The sequence below is a fragment of the Cygnus atratus genome, chromosome 6, assembly GCF_013377495.2.
Source record: "Cygnus atratus isolate AKBS03 ecotype Queensland, Australia chromosome 6, CAtr_DNAZoo_HiC_assembly, whole genome shotgun sequence".
Taxonomy (NCBI): domain Eukaryota; kingdom Metazoa; phylum Chordata; class Aves; order Anseriformes; family Anatidae; genus Cygnus; species Cygnus atratus.
In genome coordinates, this window is record NC_066367.1 from 19,661,273 (window position 1) to 19,684,557 (window position 23,285).

A 23,285-nucleotide genomic window follows, 5' to 3' on the forward strand; every position below is an offset into this window, starting at 1 on the left:
TTTAATCAAGTCTCAAAGGCTTCTCAGTGGAATGTTCACTCCTCTGGATCTCAGCACTTCTATATATTACCACAAATAGCACAAAGTCAGATATTTTTGTGGTAATTCAAAACATTATTCTGATTTATGTTTTTATCTCCACACTCTAAAACAAATACCCGCTCATACAAACACCCACAAACACATCTTCTGTCTTTGACGCACACACTGACCTGCTATCCAGGCAGTTCTGTTACAAGCTCTCTTACATCAAGCCAAATCAGGTCAGAATACTGACCTTTACAGTTTATTGTACGCTGAAGGAGTTAAGAAAATTTATAGTGTTAAAACAAAGTACATAATCATAGTAACAACACCCTCAGACAATGAAATACTCAAAAAAAAAAAAAAAAAGACAAAATCCTGCACACACTTAGAGGTTTCTTTTCCACCAAATACATTCATCTCTTAGACAGAATAACCTCTAATTCAATTATTTTGAAAGACTGGGAAATATAAGCATGTACTTTGCAAAGGATACACCAAAAAAATCCCTAACCATTATGGATATTCAAACCAGCCATGTTACCTGAATATTTAACAAACATATCTGCTCTACAAAATCACTGGAAAATTTAAGAATAATTGCCCCTCCAAGGTCTGATCTTGGGAGCTACCGAATGCCTCCAATGATGTACCAAGCATCTCTGATGCAGTGCCTTTATAGCACATAGTGCCTTTAGAAACTGGCTAGTAAACTACTCATTAACATAACTACCGTACAATATTCTCTGAATATTTCTCTATTTAAATTCTGTGTATGCTGCACAGTGAGATTCCACAGTCTACTAGTTAATATTAAAAACAGTAACATCTTCTGTAAAATACATCCGCTGCCTCCTCAATATCAACACGTTTCGGATTTAGTTAGTATACAATGAAGTGTTAAAATTAATTGTTGTTTATTAGTGTGAGATAATGTTCATTATAGAATTGAGAAGTTAGGTTAGAAACATGAAAATTTAGAAGATGTCTCTTCTCTTCCAAAAGAAAGGTGAAGAAAAATTATTCTCAAGATTTGTTCTACAGGGGATGTCCTATTATGAATCAAATCAGTAAGCTCATCAAGATCTGTTCTTAAACCTGTCCACTTGTACTTTTTTGGGGGGTTCAATTTGCAAGCACTTCGAGACAAGAATCTATACCATGCCTGTTGTCTGTTGCCCGTTTTCAATACAATGTAATCAGTGAAGTCACATTAAAAAGTATGGACTTCTGCTCGGGCATCACCCTTTACCAAACATAAGCATGATTAATCTAACTTGGCCTTCCCAGCTGTTGTGCTTACTTCCACATGGAATTCCAGTGATTCACTGACACTCTTTATTCATATAGAGCTATTCTCAACAGTAAATAATTGTTACACCTTTCATAAAGCCTAAGGTCTCCGTCCTGCTAACTTTGATCAGATAGATGGTTCTCTTTCTAGAGGAGTTTCATTTTTAGGGCTGTCTTAGGGTATGTTTTGTTTGGATCCTAGTGCTAGCACATCTTGTGAGTATCTGTGTACTATACTTGTCTATGAAACAAAACCTTAGGATGTGAAGAAAAAGAAATACTGAACTGTAAAATGATCAACTGAAAAACTAAAAAAATGTAATCAAACTCTACCTCAAATGCAGTTAAGCTACATTTAATTTAGTTTACTGATGTCCCACATCTGCAACCCAGTAAAGTTCACAATTGTTACGTTGCACAGCTGTGGTTTAAAGCCTCTCTTTGCACACAACATACTGGCAGCAAAGCAAAAACGATTAACTTTTATATTCTTTTAACATATGGACCAGTCAGAAGTAGGAAAGCCTCTGTGTTCTGAGTGAAAATATACAGCTTCCATTAACCTGACCCAAATTCTTACAAAATATAAATTCTGATTCATCTATAAGCAGAGAGATTATAATTACAATGGCTTTGTTTCTGATTCATTTGCTTTAGAGTGCCTGCAGTTATCTCTTGGAGGTGAAAATACTAATACAAAAGTGCCATTATAAAAAGAATTTATTGCAGGATAAATTAGTGAAATTAAGATGTATTCAAGTCTTTTGCTCTATTGTGATGTGTGGAATTAAAAGAAAAAAATCCGTTAAGCCCAAATGGAAACATGCTATATTTCAGTGAGTCTGACACATGCCAAGCCAAGAAAGCTGCAGCTATTTATCACTGGGTGAAGTGCTTGCACTCAGTAGGAGTGCACAGTAACAACATGACAGGTCACATCATGGTTTCACTGAAAACACTGGCCAAGCACCTAAGATTTAATTGGCCAAGATTTGACTTTGTGCCCAGTAGAATCTCTTCAAGGGGCTGAAACGCAAGAAAAGCCATTTGTTTCCCCCAGTTTCTGACTCTTCATGAAGTATCAGTTGCTAACAAAGTTACAGATAAATTAACAGTAAATAGTACTCATCACCTTGAGAAATTGCTACGCAACGGTGAAAAGTAATTCTTTGATGGGATTTTGCAGAAGGCCCTAGTTTTTGTATGCTTTAGTGTGCATAAAGAAAACCTCAAACATTTTTTTCACATTCTTTCTCAGCATGTGGTCTGTTGTGGGTTTTTTTTGTTGTTGTTTGTTTGTTTGTTTTTAATGAGACATACAGTGTTTATAATTAATTTTTATCTGAGGGCTATAAGTAGGGCCAGAGATATAAAGGCATGAAGAAAGTGGACTAAAATCAATACTGAGGAGGGAAAATGACCTTTAAGCAGACTAATTATAATTAATTTGTTTTTGAAAAAATGTGATTTCCTCATATGTTGGGTGAAAATTCTTCCTTGTTTAAATATCCTAACTCTTCAGTGAAGGTTGTGAAAACTTTCACCCCAGTTCTCTCTGAAAAATTATGCTCAAGTATGTTGGGTGTATGAGCAAGGAGAGCTTACTAACCGTGGGTGATACAATACCACCATAGCACTCTGAATATGTGAGCAATACCCAATGCTACTAGATTTATTAGACATGATGTTGCTATAGCAGTGCTGGTGCTCAGCTCTGTATTTATTCTATGCAGCCAAGCCCAAATCCCACATATCCCTCACAACTGGGACACGGACATTTCTCTTGGGTTCCTGCTCTGGGAATGAGTAGGCTGGAGTATTTCTCCTTTCTTCCTTCCAGGTAGCAACTCTCCCCCACCTCTCCCCAGCAAGGATCTAAGGCAGAACAGAAACACCATGACAAAAGCTCTAAGGGTCTGTGAATCAGGAAAAAGTCTGCAGAGATTGTGTTTCAAGAGTAGAGAATCATGTTGTACTGCAGCTTTTCTGATAAAATGAAAACCCTTTCGCACACCTTCCTATCTCCCCAGTACAATCTGGTCAGTTGGGGAAAATAAGGTAAGAGAGAAAAAGTGGAAGAGGCAGCTACAGTCTCAGGAAAGAGAAAAAAAGAAGAAAAAAAAAAGAAAAAAAAAAGCTTTTTAGCCCAAGCAGTCTAATGGTACCAGCATTTAAATGTGATACTGCAAAAATTTTTGAGTATCAGGACTGGGAGTCAAATGGTCTGACTCCTCATTGTTACCACTAGTGAATGTACCAAGGCTCTCCTAAATCTTTTCAGTTAAATCGACTTCTCTTACAAGTCGACTCTCTTTCTAGATTGCATGATTCCTTTTCACTCTGATGCTTTAGCTGTGACAGTGATAAACAAACAGGAATGCCTGAATGGAAAAGTGTATATTCAACTGGAGTAGTGGTTAGCTTTCTTAAAATGCTCTATTTCTCTCTTGTATTTGGAGTGAATTCTGTTTTAGTTTTAGAATACATAAAATCCTCATCACAAAAAAGCTGTGCCTGTTGAAAAAGTGACATATATGGAAACAATTGAGAGAATCAGTAGGTTAAATCAGAGTATGTTCATTCAGCTTTGAGGTTAAAGATCCCTAGAAAGTACAAACAGATTCCAAAATGTGCTGAATGTACCTAAGTTTCCACTGAAGGAAGAAAAAAAAGCTGCACACTCTACAAAATTAGTCCCAGAATGTTTGCTTTAAGTTCTGGTGTCTCGTATCAGTAATTGTGTGCTCTTTTAACCATAAATCACTATTACAAATGTGCACTTAATGTCCCACTGTTAATTTCTGGTTCTTTAAACTACACAGTCTGCTACTGTGAAACAGAAGCATTTGTTAAGAGGGGATAAGTATATTTGATAAATTAAAGGGATTAGCATGATCTTAAATTAGTAAAGGAATTTAGTCTTTTTAATATTTATTTTCTTGCTGCTGCTCAGTTTTTGACAGTGGAAGACATGTCAGTTATATAAATATACTTCAAACGGAAGACCTTCTCAGGGTGGGAAAGGCATCTTTTTGTTCTTACTGGTATTTAAGAACTACATTTCAGTAACTGTCAGACCCATGTTAATGGTTTCTTGCTTCTGGCATAGCACCACCTAGTGACTCTTATGCATATCGGAGAGAGCTGCTTGGCAAAAAATATGTACACTGCAAATTCCAGAGCTAGTTGTAAGCAGATGTGAGAATGTGCTGTCACTCATCTTCAAACAAAACACCAGAGATACTGGCAGAAGGCTCATTTCAAGTCAGGGTTACCTGGAGAGATGCAATATGGCTTCCATGTAAATTATTAACTTTCACATCAGTCAGTAATCTACAAAAAAGCTGGAGAAAATTGTATCAAGATTATGAATCTTAATCTGTATTTTTTCTGGTTTGCTTCAGGAATGAACTACATGTCAAGTGGAGGGAAGAGGGCTAAGAGGCAAGGCCAGGGTGTGATGGGACATTTACAGAGTCACTATTCTTTTCTTTACAAAAGCTTCTTTGTAGAAAGTTAAGAGTATAGCATTATCTTTCTTTACTAAGCAGAGATGAAGCAGCATTGCCAATACCTTCTGAATTCAGCCAGACCTTTCATTTATCTTGCAAGCTGCCAAAACTAAACCTGGCAACAATCTGATTTTAGAACACAGAGGCCCCAGCACAGGATGTGGGTGCCAATTATATTAGACAGCTGGAAAAAATAGAACAAAATCACAAAGACTTTCAAAAAATAGAAATGACATAAGGGTTTTAAGCTATTCTTATAACACCATGCACAGGAGCATATGCATAATAATTTTTAACAGGATGTCCTGTACTGACTTGACAGAAATACAGACAACACCCAACTTGTTTGAACTTTATGGAAAGGTAAATGTTCTATAATGGGAGGCAGATACCATCCAATTCATTTAAATAGGAAACAAGGAAGGAATGTAAGAGAGGAAAAAAAAAGTGGAACTACACCAACATGGTAAACATACATGGCTGCAATGAGAAGCATCTTCTTATTGAATCTTTCATGCATCTTAGGCAAAATACTCAGTTTTGTGCTGCTGCCATTGAAAATACCTCTAAAAAGCCAGAGGCAGATAAGTTTGCATGAAAGCATCAGTGTTCATGTGGTTGTCTTGTTCATCATCAAATTTAAAAATACCAATAAAATCAAATGTATAATATTTACAAAACTTGTGACAGTGTGTTGTAACTGTGAGAAAGCACCTAGTCTTTTTTATTCTGACAATAGCTCCAAGGTATAAAATGGCTGGTAAAGAGGGGTGTGGAAGCACATTTGACCAGATGCGAGCTTTCTTTTTTGCTTTGCTTGATCGATCTAGCATGAGTAGAAGAAGCTACTTTTACCAGTCCAACAATGACCCAAATGTCAGAAGAAATATAAGCAAAGATTCTTTGTTTCCCACTTAGGCAATAAATAATCCTACTCCATCTTAAACTATATCCCCCTCCAACTAAACTTGTCATAGCTGAAAGGAGAAGCAGATTCCTCATTGGATTCTCACCTCTAAGGGAACTCCAAATTTGTAATTTGAAAGGAGGTAATCCAGAGCCTTTTAATTACAGGAAAAGAGCAGAGACAATGTAAAAGGAATCCATCCTATGTAGAATATAGACAGATATTTTGCTATCAGTTACACACGTGCAAAGAAGGCTCTAAAATTTGAGTTCCTCCAAATGTTCCTTTTCTACACAGAAGTCTCAGGAGAGGTTGAAGGCAACACCAGAAGCTGTAACTGGGCTATGAAGTTTCCAGAAATCCTACACAAAGCTGTTGCGCAGGCAGAGAACTGTATCTACAACCTATGTACAGCAAGCCTATACAGCACTACCTAATGCACTTACACTTACTTCTGCTCAGAGTATTTTTGATAGAAATGCAACAACCTCACAAAAATGATTTTGCAATCTGAAACAAGACATTGCATTTGGATTATTCCTTATTACTGCATATATTTCTTATCCATGATGAAAAAGGAACTTGAAAAATGTGCAAAGCATTGAGTGACATTTTTAACGTGTACATTTCTTGGCACGCATACTGCAGAACTATCATTCCAGCTGTCGTACCAGATTACTGGTATTCTGGCATAAATCCATGGAGTAATCAATTTTATTTAGCTATTTTATTTAGCCATCAGTTTTATTTACGCATAGATCTGTGCACTTTCATGTAAGTCAGGGTCAACAAGCTTTAACTAAAGTGAATTAACTAATCCTAGCAGATCAGTAACCGTACTTTATAATTTGTAAGAAACTTTTTTATGTATTGCATTGAGATGAATCTAAACAGGTGTGTATTACCTCCAAACAAACTATCTACGCTACATGATTTAGAAACTCTAAGACATGCTACACAAGAACCTATCGACCAAGAAATTCCCACGTTCTCATCCTGCTCTGAAAATGAGTTCTGGCCTTGCATATCAGATAATTTCCCTTCCTCTGGAATAAATGCCTGCGTTTATACCCACATATGTAATAAATAAATAAATAAAATAGTATCATAATTTGATATCTGGGAAACTTTATACAGCAGAGCTGAAAAAGAATGGCAGAATTTTATCTAGAAATAACTAGATTTTCAAGGAGGAAGTAGCTGAAGAGGTTGCAATGCCAGCAAAGCTGTTGCAGAAAAATACCTGTTTTTGTTAATGGACTAGAGAAGAGCTGCTGAAGAAGTTTGTTCTCTGAAGTTCGCAACACCACCACTATGTCAGCAGGAAGAGTGTCTCTGTTCTTCTCGAGAAATGCACAGGCATCATACAATACCTAGCATGGAAACAGAGTCAGACAAGTCACCAGAAAGGGTTGCCCTAAAACTACCATGTTATTTAAAGTGTGAACAGTCAAGATGACCTTGTAGACCAGTTAGTTTGGCTCTGACAAGCCAGTGAATTATCCACAAAAGATTTAGAAGTGTACAGCTACAGCAATGTCTTCAAAACGTGAACTGCGTAAAAAAACACCTATATTCATCACGTCATTGCAGACCAAATTTGGTTAAATAGCTTTAGTCACATTATATTATGCATTATATTAAGCTTTGCCACATCAAAGTATGGTATGCATGAAGTAATATAACAGTGATAACTCATTAAAGCTTAAGTTGACAGTTTACATGTGAAATAAATGGTTCTCAGGTAGTCACCATCTATTTGCTGTCTGCAACAAACTGATCTGTAACTAGATCTCTTGGAGGAACAGGAGTAAAATTCAGATGCAGGTCAGTATCAAGGTGCATTAAATAGGCTTCTCACTGCTTCTAAAATGATAGTAGGAAAAGAAAACTGTCATCTAGGACCTTTCTTTCACTGTGCTAGGGCACACCAGTTTTGATTCTTTACTCTCCAATGCTTCAGTAGGCAAAATTGCCTTTTTTTTAAATGATTTTAATTGTACTTTATAGAAATTAATGCCTGGCTACTTGTAATCATACATGAATCTGTTAATTTTGCTTATCCTTTTACTTTTTAAAAAACTGCACTAATATTTTTTTAAACTGGTTTTATTATTACTAGCAATATTCCTTACTAGCCTAATTCCACTGGAGTCCACGAGTTAAATACAAAGAAACTGAAATGCTCTCCTACAATGGAGAACTAGTCAGTAGTGGTTTTATGACTTGGTCATTTGGGTATGAAGAATTTAATAAACCTGTGTGAAATTTTGCAGTTATTCTTAACAGGACAGAAAGCTGGACTAAGTTTACTAGAGCACATCATAAAATTTTTGACTCTGAAGAAGAGACTTTATTGGTAACTATAAAAAACATGGCTATTTCATTTTGACTTTTTGTTTATGAATGAAGATTTGCACCTGAAATCACAAGTAAAGCTCATGTTATCTGAAAAAATTGGACCATTAATCCTCACATAAAATAATACATGGATTGCTGAGAACAAAAGAGGTTAGGTGCTGTGGAGTACAGTTGTGTGCACTAGCAAAAATTGCTCCAGTCAGTCTTTCCAATGCTTTCAATATGGGATTTAAGTACTATGGGAGATACTGTTACATGCTGCCTTTACACATATATGTTATCTACAGTCATACACACAATTACCGTGGCATTCACACGATGTTAACAATTGTGTAGCCTGTACTAGCCCGACAGCATTGCCCCCTTAAAAATATTGTAGTGATGGTGTTTCTGGTGCCAGATTTCTTTCAGAATAAAAGGCAGTTACTGTCTACCAAATTTCTGAAGAGGTCCTAAGGATAGGTTCTAAAATGTACTACTTCACACAAAAATTTTATTTTATCATAGATTCTAGGTTTTCTAACTTTATCATTTTATCTGTAAACTTTCTCATTATTAAAATGAGGGAAGAAAAAAAAAAAAAAAGCAGTTACTTTGGATAAAACAGATAATGACCCCACCACTAAATAAAAAGTCACATGGCCCTACCTTCCCAGCATAGTGCTGAATACCAAATGACAGTTCCACTCCTTTTGGTCTCCAGAAGTATTTGCATCGTAAGTTATCCTCAAATTTATCTAAACATTTGAGAAGTGACATTGATAAAAATGAATAACAGTGGTTAAGTAAAATCGCCCTACTAATTAAGGACTGCTTGCTGCTATACTACTATATACACACACATTGTCAGATTGCCCAATAATAGCTGTGTGCCATCTTCTTTGTGCTTTCTTCCCAGCTATTACTTTTGAATAGAACAACTCAAAACTAGAATGTCTTTCAAACTCCTATGTTCATGCATAGTTTTGTGCATGGAAAACTATTACATAATAGGGGCTAATGAGAAGGTGTGAAAACTTCTTATATTTTGCTGTGAATTTGCTTTCTATATATATGTGTATGTATGTACATTAAGGTTTGGGGTGAATTTATTTCAAAGCTGTGCACATATCTGGCCTGCCTAAATGCCTGTTATTTTATTTTCCCTATCTTCCTTTCCCCATCCATTTAGCTTTGCGTATCATATTTTAAGTATATGTCTATGTTTTCAGGCTGGGGCCATCTCCCATTTGCCTTTGGACATCTACATCTATCCAAAGGGCTCTCTGTTTCCTGTGACGCACCTCTGAAGAGCTGACAGAAAAAAAAAACACCACTTGCTATGCAGTGTCTTTTTTGCTCTGTGATGTTTCATACTCTCTCCAATATTTTGTAATGAAATTAGTGCTGATACTGTGAAACTTGCTATTGTATTTCTTTATCTGCACCCGAGGCACGAATCAATTAATAAAATTCTCCATCACGCTGTGTAGGTCAGACAATATAATATTTTTTTTTCTAATGTTAGAATCCATTAGTGTTTTTTCTTAGGCTTTTCTTTCCATTAATGTGTAACCAAGCTTGAAAATCCTTCAATTTAAAGCAAAAAGAATTAAGTTTAGAATTTGGCAGGGAGGGAAGGGTTGGATGCAGAGTGGGGGAGAATTAATGATTGCCTGGCACATCTGGAGAGGGCAAAATATCTCAGTTGCTATCTCCTTGAGGGATTCTGCTCTGCTGTGCTCTCAAGATATTAGTAATAAGACTGATAAGTTCTAGACTAGAGAAAATGCCACTGTCAAAGTGCAAGTTCAATATTCAATATTAACTGTTTTACAGGACCAACAGGGAGGCTCACAGCTTTAGTACACAAATAAGGACTGGAATGAAACCATAGCATTCAGTCTGTCTTTGACCTCATTTCAAATTGCAGCCCAGAAGTGAAAAATCTTGTGCATATATCATGTAATTTACCAGGCAGCTGTTATTTTTCTCTGACTGAGTTTGAATCCCGGCTGTAGATTACATTGAACTGGAACTCTCTGTTACATATCACAGGGAAAAATGTAGCTCTAGTAAATAAAAGCAGGACAACAGTTTTAAACATGGCATGCACTGCACGTTTTAAAGTTGGCGCCAAGATTTGTTAAGACATACGTAAAATATGCATGAAGGAAAGGAAACATTCTGCCAGATGGCACACCAGAAATAACACACACTTTCTATTTATGATGAGATAATCTGGAGTGAAGCAGTATTTTCTAATTGGATAAACATGGGCCTAGGATCCTGGGAGATCTTAACTTTACTCTCAGCATTAATGCTAACTCCCAGGGTGGTCCTAGATGCACAATAATCTGCTATGTTGCAGCCTTCCTTTTTAAATGAGGATAAATGCTTCTTGATGTACCTCCCATACAGGGACAACACACCGGTTATTTCCTTAAAATACTGACAGACAATAAGCCCCTGACACCGGATATGTAACATAACTTTTGCAATACAAAAAACATGCATCATGAATGATGAAGCACAATGAAAAACATACTTAAAACGTCAAGCAAAATGGCACAGTCTCAGTAGAACAACTAGGCTAGTAAAACTAAAGTAAAAATGTCAATCCACGCTCACAAAATATATGTTGTTTCCCACGATTTTTGTTTGCTCATACCAACTAACGTTAGGTCTGTTGCCTGAGGAAATCGACTTTCTTCATCTAGTAGAGAAAGAAGACCCATGGGTTTCTGGAGGAACATATCTAGAAGCGGACGGTTGTCCTCATACTCCACTGCAGCAGCATCGATTCCCTCACTCTGATATTCCATCTACAAAGTTACCAGCACAGTTTTTATATTGAACAAGTAAAAGCAACATTGTTGAGACATTAATGATGCACAGCAACACTCTATGGACCCCAACATTATTAACAAAACAATAACTATGTTGAAAGATGTGGCCATGACTTGTATTTAAACCCCATAACCATTTTACAGTTTATAATGTACTCCTGAATATGATCTATGGGTCAAAATGGCTGATTCAACTAGACTTCGTAAGAGTTGAACTTACTTGCTCAAGTGCAAAGATATGTTGATTGAAATAAAACTGGATCTGCTCATTAGCAATATTTATGCACAACTGTTCAAAGGAGTTTCTTGCAAAGTTCTCAAATCCAAATATATCTAGTATCCCAACATTCATCCCATTTTCAGCATTGCTGCATGTGAAAATACAAACAAAATTCAGCATGGGCAACACCCAGTTAAAATCAAAATAAACATGGTAACTAAGATTGCATGATCAATTCAATCTGCTGCAAAAACAGCGGAGAAAAAGTGTGTTTGAACTTATCAGAAGTTATGCATTTGTTCAACATCATTAATGACTTGGTTTTACACTTGCCTTGTGCAAATTTCCATGAAAGAAGCTGGAGAATCACAGGTGAAAAGCAGGAGAAAAACTCTTTGCAGATGTATTAAAACAAGTGGTTTCAATAAGCAGATCCCCAATAAAACCTATTGTCAGCTCCTCCATGTAGACAAAAGCGTCGAGCTCATATAGAATGTTTTTGCTATACTCAGTCAGCAAAGTAATTTCTACCAAGTCTGCTGCTGTTACAACAGGATTGTTAAGGGTGTTAGCTTATGTATTCTCATTACCACAGTCACACTGGAACTGCAAGTGTGGATGATGACATTTCTGCGTGATATAATAAAATACCAAGTAGGAATCTCCAAGTTATCTCCAAGACAAGAAAAATGCAGAGCATATTAATGTGGTGCCAAAGCACAGCATTACATTAACATTATTCTGTGGTAGAATTCAGAACTAGCATCATCTTTAAGTTATGTTTGCAATAATTATTCCACATGTTGTCCTACTACAGTACTTGTTCCCTCCATGCCTTCTCCCAGGAGGGAAGGAGGAGTCTTGTAGCAAGTAGAAGCACTTTGACATCACCTAAGGCGTTCTCTTATATCTAGAAATCTCTACAGCTGCTTGAAAAGAGCAAAGCAGCCAGACCAGTTCTTGGCAATGAAAAAAATGTGAATGTTTCTGTAATTACAAACAATTCAAAATTGCCAATTACAACTCAAGTAGCAGCATAATAATAATCTGAGATCTGTATTTATTACTATCGCACAATGGCAGAAGTACTGGAAGGACTGTGAAACCATACTGAAGTTTTCAGTGCACTCCAACTATTTACTGGCCTTTGGTATGACCTAATGTTCACTACACAGGAAGCATCTTCTTAAAGAATTTTACGTTATTTTCACCATCTGATTTCCGTTGACTTCAGTAGCTAAATTCCACTCAGCTCTTTGAAAATGTTGGGGTTAATGTCCTGGAAACAGAATTCAGTATCACAGCATGAAAGCCATTTTGAAGCCTTAGCCAAAATAAACACAGCACCCCTCCCGCAAAATCAAAAATATACAAATGGATGAACCCATCAAAGACTACTGCACAGTAAATACAAATGATTCACCAATGTGTAACTTGCCATATATTTTTATCTGGCTGAAGCAGTGTATTAATACGATTTACAATCCAGCTGAAGAGCCGGCCATAAAGTGCTTTAGACATGGCATCTCGCACATCAGCTGCTTTGTCCACAGTGTTTGTTCGAATAATAGTTTCCCCACGTGTTACAACACAGTGGGATGTTAGGGCCTCTTGAAGTTCTTCTGACCCAATACTTAGCAGTGCAGCAGCTGAAAGACAGTGAAGAAAAGATATTTAACTGTGATTATGCAGTGGAAATCACTAGCATTGCCTGTTACCACAAGTTACAGATTCTCACAGATATAGTCAAATTGCTTTTGTAGAACTGACAATGTTAAAATGTGTTTACCATTATCTAAGGCTTCTGGGTTGGGAACCTCACTTTTATCTGTTTGGTGTTGCGAAGAAATGGCAGCAAACTCAATATTTCCAGTATTTAGGATTCCAGTCAGAATTCTGTACACTGAGTACACTTCCTGTAAATATGACAAAAAGCACTTTTAAGGAATCATATTAGATATGTACTCCAAATTTACTCCATGAAAGAAAAAGGGGAACACTGGAATGGCTATTAAAGCTTGTAGACTGTTCTGTAAGCTCCTATTGGTTGTTCAAGTAAGCTCCTATTGACACAGACAAGTGTGATACAGAACTGTGAATGGACTTGCCTGATTACAGAATGAGACCTCAGGCTGGTCCCGGCTCCTGGGTGTGTGGTTTTGCTTTCATAATTCATTTCTGTCATAAGAGAGATTCTGTGGCACAGCTGTGTATTCACACAATCAAATGGCAGCCTGAACACAGGCAGTGCTGGAGATGTTTTTAGAAAGAAGGTCAATAATGGTTTAGAAACTGTATCTCTTACCTCATCAGTGAATCCTATAATTCTAAAGCAATGCTGAATTGCTTCAAATTGCCTTCCATAGGAATCCTTGGTAACAATATCATGCATTACTCTTCCAGTTTCATTATCAATATATCTAAGTAGAATAGGAGAAAGAAAGCACCAAACTAGCAGATATGCCAGTACAAACTTCAGTGACTTTAATGTAACTGCATCAGCAAATGGAAAGAACATTTATTGAAATATCTTCCAATTAAATATTTTCATGCTAATTCATAAGAAGTTTTAATTTTTGTTACACTAACTTTTGCTTATACTTTGTTAATATCTGTTCATAGCGTTACTAACATTTTATACATGCACACCCTCACCCAATACAGATCAGATGCTCTCCAAGTACAAATGTCTATCAAAAAACACAACTGCAAAATATATTTGGGGTTCTCTGAAGTATTACAAGAAAGCACGAGGTGACTGTCCTGACCTGAAAATAGGACAGAATATTTACATAATAATGAGATTGTTTCTTCCTTCTCTTTAAATGGTTCAAGTTCTCATACAAATAATATAATTCTTTATTGTCCATCCTTTTCTTTGCTTGGGAGGATTAAAAAAGATCCTTAAGAGATGTAGAAGGATTAAGAGAGATTTTAAGGCATCATACTGAAAGCAAGAGCTGATCAATAGCTAATTACAACGAATAGTTAAAACAAGTTACCTAGGAGGCTTTTTTTCAGGAAGTCTATATTCAGAAAGTTTCTTCTGATGATACAGGCCAGCATAAATATAATAAAATATATGGAAATTTTTCTCTCCCCTGGAAACAAAAAAAGTATTTCTATAAAGCACAGATGTTTATACTTGCAGTATCTTGTACAAGGAAAAGTGGAAATCCTTATTGTGAGCTAATTGAGTAGGTAGCAAATATCCCACTTGTTTTAATGGTGTAGGATCAGTGCAAATAACATTGAAAGCCTGAAGACAACTATTTCAACTGTGAAACACAGAATACCCAGCCAATCACAATATTTCTCCAAAGAATGGAACAGGTCTGGCTTCCAATCCAAAAGAACTTTACTACTCTTTTAATTATAGTAATGTATAAAGGACTAGCACTTTAGTAGAAGACACTACTGAAAGCATTTAAAATAAGGGTTTTTGCAGAATTAAACAGAATCCAAACATTACATAAATGTGAAAGGACAGATGATTAGTACACTTACACAGCCTGTTTTATGACCCTTGATTTTTCGAGTAGATACTCAGAAATCTTTGCCCCCATTACAGCTCCTGTGGGCGTAAACATCATTTCCAGATATTTTCCGAAGCGACTTGAGTTGTCATTGATGGCAGTGCAAGCATTCCCAAATGCTTCAACCAGAGGATTCACCTGAAGAATTTTCTCACGCAAAGCACGGTTATTGGCCTTCACAGAACAGATACAGACCAGAAGGACCATTAAAAGAATATATTGCTTACCCACAATCGAATTCCTGCCTCAGAAGCATAGCATCCTGTTATCATAACTTCTTATGGAGTTTGATACTCTGTTAACCTAATTACACAATAGGGCCATACACTGAAAAAGAAACGTCCTATTTGTAAAAAAAATAAAAATAAAAAAAATGTATTCTTCCTTCTCTGCAATTCTTCTGCCTCTGAAGCTTCATGAAACTTAGTTAAAGCCCCCAAACCATCAAAAGCTGAACAAGAAGAACATTAGCTAAGATTGAAATCATACTAATACATATACTACTTATGGTTAACCTTACACACTTATTTTCCCATTGATTTGCATTAGAATCGTTACTCATTACATTTAAACATGTAAGAGCTTCTAAGATCAGATCCAAAGCAAGATCTGTCATTCTTTATTGTATACATGAACAATGTCATAAACACTGTAGATAACTATAAGCACTGAACATCTGGAATTTGTCACTTTCCCTTTAAAAGTATTGAGTGGCTTGGTGCAGGTTGTACTCTAATGGCTTGATTCAGTGCTCACAAATGCTTTGCTTGATTACTCTGTCCCTGACTCAAGTGGGAAAATTCACATGAACAGTTTTATGTATTAAACATTAAATAAGAAGAAAATTTCAGGGGATGGGGAGAATTTGTTCATAGTTTTACATGATTGGCTAGAAATACCTTTCCCAAGAAGGTCAAATGTTGGACGATCAGATGGGCACTTTCTGTCTTTCCAGCACCACTTTCCCCACTGATGATAATACACTGAACACAAAACAAAACAGTAAGTGCACAGCTCACCACATGGTCAATAAATGGGTTTTCAGCTGTTACTGCTCCTGTTTATTATTTAACGTTTAGTACCAAAACCGCAAAATACCTTACGGGTCAACTCTCTCAACTTCTTTCAGAAAGGAAAGATCAGTAGAGGCTGAGTGTAATCATTTCATAATTCCTTAGATCACTAAAATGCATCTTGTAATGCCTGACGAGAATGTGCATATGTACAAAGGAGTGAGTGAAATTCTGTGTGCTAAGACATAAATGAGTGACCATGTCTACAAGCTAACATACTGTGCACACAGTCAGCTTGTTGCAAATACTCAGAACTCTGAAGATTGCCACAGCTAGTTGATGTAACATAATTCAACAGTGCATCTGAGCTCACTTCATTGAGTTCATTTGAATTAACATGAAATACAGGGTACAGCTATACTTAATATACTCACCAAAAGTCTGCTTCTGGCTTTAAAAATTATTTTAAGGTTTGCTGCTGTGTTGAGAAATTATCCTGTAAGTGATGCTGATATTCAGGCTAAACAACAGACTGACATCTAAACATTTCAGAAAAATATGCATCTGTTCATTGGGTGATTCTGAGAGAACATACCCATGTTATTTCTGAGTTGGCAGACTGTATGTAACATGGTATTTTATAGGTTCTCCAAAGGCTTACAAACTCGGGGATTAGCTGGAAGCATCTGAATTACCTGAGAATCTGCTTTCTGCTGGTATGTTTCATGAATGAAATGGAAGGCCAGTACACCTGGAATGTCAGTTCAGAGCTGAAGTGTGAACACTTCAGGTCACAGCAAGCATGAAATCTAATGCTATTTATTATTTTCCAATTTTTCATGTACCCTACAGATCGCCAGTGCAAATATTAGTCTACTTAAAGTACAGTATGAACTGACATAGGATAAATGTTAATGCCAAGCAATTGCCTAGATTTGTAATTTTCTATGCAAACACATGAGACTTCCTTGCACCATACACTGACTCATGCAAGATTCTTTGCTGGGAAAAGAGATGAGGTCCTAAAATACTTGATGCAATGATACTTGATACAGAACTGAGCTTTGTGAAGAGGTTTGAAAGAGACAGCAGTTCTCCAGACAACATTTCTGACACTCCTTTTTGACCAAGAGAAAGATTATCCATTCTCCCCTCCCCAGCCTGGAATATATGGAGGCATTCCATCTCTTTTTTATTTACCATTCTCACTGTGAAATAGCCTTGCAAGACCAACCTTTGCTGTTCCATAAAAAGCAATGCATACCAGTGGGGAGGTAAGTTATATAAAGTATATATATGTATATATATAAAGTACATGGAATAATTAGTGGGTATGTTAGGTACTACTAGACTCTGTGCTCCATGATAGATATTGCTGTGAAGTTTTCTTAGGAATCAGACATCCTGTGGTGTCTGTCTGATAGAAGGTGTGGATATTGACTCTACATAATGTTAGTGATATGACATTTGCAGCTCATTTCCTTAATTCTTGTCACGTATTTTTGTGTTTCTTGGAAATAGACAACCTAGTGATGGACTCACAGTGTTTTGATACCTAGAACTGTCTTAATCTACTTTACTAGAGGAGTCAAGTACAACAGCTTACACAGTTAAAGACCATGAGTTCTTGCAGAACTCATACTGGCCATATTTGACTTTAGCTTCACCAGAAATGTTAGACTTGGAGTCAGTTTTCAGGCTTCAAAGGAAAATGCAAGGGAAAGCTGAGTGGATAAACAAGCAGAGTAAGTACATTTTTGATCTAGCTACAGTGTGCATCTAGCACACCCTAAAAAGAAGAGCCAGAATAACATTGCCCAGTTAATGGAGATAAACATACTCCTGTAGTCTTTTACAAACGTAAAATAGCAAACTATACATGCCAGCAGGCATAGCCAGATGTCTGCAAATAATTTGCTGCCTCTGCATAAATGCAAATTACTTCCTGAAGAGGTAGGAAGGACATATAATATTAAAAATCTATAAAGTTAGCCTGATGGACTGACAATAAAACTATTTTTCTCTAAATAATAATATATGTAAATAATTATTAGACCCCAATATCCATGTACATACATCATGTTCAAAAGAGCGCAAAATTACAGTTTTAAGAATGCAATAAAAAGGAATCTAACTTCTACAGCACAATATTTCATTCTCATTAAAATCATTGCTAGACTTGTCTCCTCATTATATTCATATTAGACCTATCCTTAATATAGTTTACTAAACAATGACTTGATGGTTTGTGTTTTTTGTGACTTGCAGTAAAAATAAATGATTATCCATTACTTGCTACTGTCTTTCTGCAATGGAAGAGCAGTTAAAACTCTGTTAACCTGCTACAGCATTGAGACCCCCCTATTTTACACAAGTGTAAATAATTACAATACCTAGTGCAAGACAGGCTAGAATCAGTGTATTGCAATAGCCTGTGGTTGGTGTCAACTGCCAGAAGTTCATGGGTGTCTGGGAAACTATAATGGTCAGGTAACCCTTTTATTTGACCTATTCAACTTTGTGCTCTCTTTTATGCCACTGTCCCAACCTGACTAGATTTCTGCTCTGTTTTTCCTCATACAGGAATAAAAGGCTTAAAGAAAAATCCTAAAGTACAACATGAAGATTCTTACCTGATCTTTGCTGAACGTAACCATACTTTGGTAGGCAGCATCTGCAGAGGCAAATATGTGGGGGGGATTGGATGAACGCTTCACACCATGATAAAGCTTGGAGAACTAAGTTAAGAAAAAAAAAACACAAGTCAGAATACCTAATTAAAATGTACAAATTAATTGTAAAATTAAGAACTGATACAGAAGATAATGACTATCTCCTGCCTACTAAACAGAAGGCAGTTGTCTGTTCTACCATGAAATTCACACTGAATCACCCAGCAGAGGAGCGTTAATTCTTAGCACTGACCACCTTCCAGAACACAAATTACAATACCTAAAATACATCTCAAAGTTGCCTTCACAAGATATTCAAGAGAACTGTATCACAAGAAATACAATTACAAATACAAGCATTCAAGCAGGGAAATACCCAAGGTGAACCACAGAAACTGCAAAGAGTGAAACTGCAGAGTGAATCTGGAATCTGGTCCCTCTGCCTGCAGCCCTAATTTAGGCACCCACAGTCAGTAGGATTTATGGCTCCACCTCCCTTCATATTCATAAGGAATTAAGCTGCCTCTATCTTTACAGCATTTGATTCGCTTGTTTCTTTTAGGCTGCAGCTGATGGTACAGGACACGTAATAACCCAATAGTGAGAGCAACTGTTTAGAAAGCAACAGCCTCAGCATGAGGTGGTTCATATACCCATCTTCTGTTTCCTGGAAGAAAGTACTAAATGCCAGACAAGAACAGCAGTAGCTGCGGCAATATTCAGGCCTCCTGTGAAAGTTGTATCACCATGGGAAAAGCAACAAAATCAACTACATCAAACTGAAAGAGGGGGAAAAATAAATAAATAAAAAAATAAAAGATTTGTAGCCACACATTTCTGAAGGAAGAAAAGGCTAGGGTTAGTCTGTGCTCCCATCATCATTTAAGTACTTTAGCCAGTGGTGTTAATAAAAAATGCAAAGTAAGTACTGTCCACATCTTGGAGTCTCTCTTACCTGTGGAGAGTAAATGCTGAGATTCTGGAAGGGGTTTAAGGCTATTAAAATGTCTCCCACATAAGTATAAATTTGTAAGTCAGCATAGCGTTTCTGCAGCTGATGGATAATTGTATCCTGAGAAGATTACAGAAAAAGTTTGATTGTTAAGCAATATTTTTCCAGTCAAGATAATTTTTGTAAATATGCTGAGAACACTGATTAAGAAGTACTTATTATACATGTTATTATTTCTCAAACACTGACATCACAAAACCAAACAAATATTTTCAAATTTCTCACTAATATCATAAAACCGAGTTAAATGGCATATCCTATTGCCAGATAAGTATGCATTTTCCTATATCAGCCCAAGAAGTAAACTTTCTGAAGACAAAATGGCCATGCAGATTTTTGCACTTCACAGTACGTTTCCATTTAATTTTTTATTTGACTGTGAAACAAGGATAATAATTTCTCAAGGATTAGATTTTAACTGGTAATAAGAGACTGTTTTAAGCAGAATGCTAACATGATTTAGTATTACATCGTCTTCTCACTGGCATGCAGGTTAAGGATCCTCAGGAAAAAAAAACTGCAGATAGTTTGCACATAGGTGTTATAATGAAATATGCAGTTGATGTTGTTTCACCACTTTTTATGCAGAAGTCGTAGATGTGTTACTCTATATAATTCAGTTCTAGAAGAGTCACTTAAATCAAAATCTTCATGACTAAATTTCTCATTTTAGGACACTTGCAAAATATTTTAAACTATCATCACTCATATTTAACTTTTTCCCCATAAAAGGATTCACTGCTACTGCTTTTATGTCACTAATAAATAGAATATTAACAAAGTGATGATAGCAGATCAGTCACAAGACAATTCCTTTTCCATGTTGAGACAAAACCTTGCAAAAAAAGAGTTCTTCTCATTCTGTTAAAAGAAACAGGGAAATGTGAGGCACAGTTGTCAGAAACTGCTGCTCAGACAGTACAGTACCTCATCTAGAACTTCTAGATTTACCAGATCATCATCCAGAGAGTACTTGTCAGCTCCATCCACACAGTAAGGTCTTCTAGTATGTATTCGTTCATGCCTGGAAGTTTGTTAGTAAAGCACCAGGGTTACAAAACTTGATCAAATACAGCAAATACAGAGGCAATGGGAGTCATGGGCGAGTGTTTTTGCCATGCAGAAAACTTAGGCATGCTCTCTGAAATACGTATTGTTTACTTGAAATACCCTTTCATAAAAGCAACACATCAGTTTGCTGTGCAGTGTAATATCCCTGTTTTCTTTCTCACAAGATATAATCCTGATATATTTATTAATGCTCACAGAAAAGATTTCTCTGTAGGCTTACTACTCCCCACTAATACTGAAAAGTATTTTAAAAATATCTTTTCCCTTCTTGACATAAGTTAATAAACTACCACTCTAATTAAATCTTCCCCACCCCATGGTACCTAGTCTATAGTTTTATCATCTAATGAAGTTACAAGAAGTAATAAGTAGTATAAAATCCTCCTATTACCTTGTTGTATGACAAAGCACCTCCTCAGATGACCCTAGATCTGGTCCAGAACATTTTTGAACCACAGCTGCCATCAGACTCTAAATAGTATGAATGTTCAGTCAGCTTGTCCTCAGAGATTTAAGCCACACAATAAGCAGCAAACAGTCACATAACCCCTTTATAATCAGATTATGCTGAAGGAATCTTTGAAAATGCTGTGTATATGTTTTTAAACAGCACATCTTTTTGAAACAGGGACGAATCAAGACAGTGTAATATGTCTTCCACAGAGGGGGTGAAATATGAGTGCTGTAAGCACAGCCAGGCTTTTCTTTACAACAAACATAATCAAAGCATAGTAGAAGGACACCCACTGAGATACAGTCTGCATCCTGCTGAGTAACATTTAGCATTGATCCTCAATGACAGTCCCTGACAGATTGTTTCTGCATTGGTTGCCATGTAGAAAGTATGAATCACATGCTCATACATCCAGAAACAATGCTAAATATTGTATCAAGCAATAACAGAATGATAGTGTAACGTGGCAGGAAATACTCTTTATCTATAATGTTGAAGGTTAAGACGAAGATGTAGCAGGTCTTTTTTCTTTAATCCTAAATTTATATAGTCATGGAATCCTGTTTGAAAAAATAAGCATCGAGGCTCTTGCTTTTTGTCTCTTTATGTGCACTTCCACATGAACTTAGTAAGATTTCATTCAGTAAAGAGACTATTTTCATACCCAAGAGCTATTGTGTACAGAAGAATTATTGCCTGGAAAGTGTCTAACAAAGAGAAAAGTGTTAAGTATTTATTGATAATTGTGAACTACATTTAAAGATCTTCATTTTTTATGTCTATTTTTATTCATTTTTCTTGTTTACTTTTGGCAACTCTATGAGTTCTGGAAAACTACTCTATAATGGTTTATTTGAATTGTAATTAAATAAAACTGTGCAATCTGTTTTGTCAGCTAGGATATAAAATACAGGGACCACAGCAGGTTTTGATGACAGTCCCGCTTATATTTTCCATCCTATGTCCCCAAACAGAAACGGTTGTTTCCTTGATGTACATATGAAGAAATGAAAGAAGAACACACATAAAGAAACATGAAAGAGAAATTCTTGCAGTGGTTATTATTTCCAGTGGGCAGCATGGAGACAGTGTCAATTTGTTCAAAGTTCTATTCAATTAAACCATCCATTTTTAGATTTTTGTTAGGTGCTTACTGCAGTCATGAACATTACACTGCTGACAAGCCAGATCCTCAAGGGAGTACGAACGCATGTAAGTGGCATAATGAACTACTGTTTTTCTAATTGTTGCTTCCATTTCAAAACAGAATTCAACCTTTTACTTCACAGCTGAGAAAAATATTGTTAAAAATAATTTAAACCATCTAGAGATGGGAGCAGTTATCAGTCCACAAACTAAGCAAATATTTTAACAGTTGCTGGACTTCATGGAGATGTGACTAGCAAAGCAATGGCTAGACATTATAACTAATACAACTAAACTGTGAGGATATTTTTTCTGGCATAAACCATCATAACCACAATATTAAATTGCAACAAGATGCAAGTATGGATTTATCTACCAGAGGTGCAGGGAGGAGGGGGAAAGAGGGCACATCTAAACCTAAGCATCTCTAATTGCAGAATGGCTTTGCAAACTAATCTGTTATCTGATTGTGTATTAAACTCCCGCTGTTTGTTCTCCTTAAGTGATAAACGACTCAACTGTGTTATTGGAAAAGTGTTTTGTTTTGTTTTAACTCTATGTAAATAAATAATCAAGGAAACTACTCTTAGTCAAATACGTAAACCAGATAACCTTTGTGCACATATTTCCTTGTGCTTAACTCATTTTCCTAAGTACATGATTAGGAAGAGGATATTAGGAGCATAACATCACATTAGCTTCAAATCTCCTGCTGTCCTCATCAGTTTTCTACTGACCCTAAGTCCTGCTGATATGTTGACAGAGTGGGAAGAAAGAATACAGACAGTAAGCTTTTATTATTTCTACAATTTTATATCAGAAGTACACACTGCTTTTAAAGCATTTTCAAAACATTTCTTAAAAAGCAGAAGGAAACACTCTTAATTGGAGGAATAATTGTAATTTCTTTTTTCGTCAACAGTGCAATTACCAGCCTTTTTTCAATTACTGTTAGATTCACAGAATGGTTTGGGTTGGAAGGGACCTTAAAGATCATCTAAGTCCAACTTGCCAAGCGCAAATTCTAAGCAAAAGGAAAATTGATAGTGTTAGCTTATTTGCCTTAAGGTTCCAGGAATGTTCTGATTCATATCCTGTAGGATGTAGTCTCTTCATTACAAAGTGGCATAATAGGGCTAGTCACTTAAGGTATCTAACCTTATAAAACCTAAAGAGCAGTATTAGATTTATTCCAGAATTCTAGTGATGAGCATTCTCTTTTGAAAAAGGCTCTGT

General features: G+C 36.3%; 1 protein-coding gene across 1 annotated transcript in view; it reads right to left on the reverse strand.

The window, feature by feature from the left end:
- MYO3B (myosin IIIB) overlaps nt 1-23,285 on the reverse strand; it is a 192,291-nt gene that overhangs the window by 83,939 nt on the left and 85,067 nt on the right. Inside the window, exons 11-23 of the mRNA XM_050711421.1 lie at nt 20,306-20,402; nt 19,322-19,438; nt 18,328-18,432; nt 15,581-15,664; nt 14,653-14,855; nt 14,148-14,246; nt 13,451-13,565; nt 12,935-13,061; nt 12,584-12,794; nt 11,146-11,293; nt 10,748-10,901; nt 8,746-8,834; nt 6,980-7,109 (exon numbers count right to left, since the gene is read on the reverse strand). Of these exons, the coding sequence (XP_050567378.1) occupies nt 6,980-7,109; nt 8,746-8,834; nt 10,748-10,901; nt 11,146-11,293; nt 12,584-12,794; nt 12,935-13,061; nt 13,451-13,565; nt 14,148-14,246; nt 14,653-14,855; nt 15,581-15,664; nt 18,328-18,432; nt 19,322-19,438; nt 20,306-20,402 (1,679 nt within the window). The remainder of the gene's footprint in view (nt 1-6,979; nt 7,110-8,745; nt 8,835-10,747; nt 10,902-11,145; nt 11,294-12,583; nt 12,795-12,934; nt 13,062-13,450; nt 13,566-14,147; nt 14,247-14,652; nt 14,856-15,580; nt 15,665-18,327; nt 18,433-19,321; nt 19,439-20,305; nt 20,403-23,285) is intronic.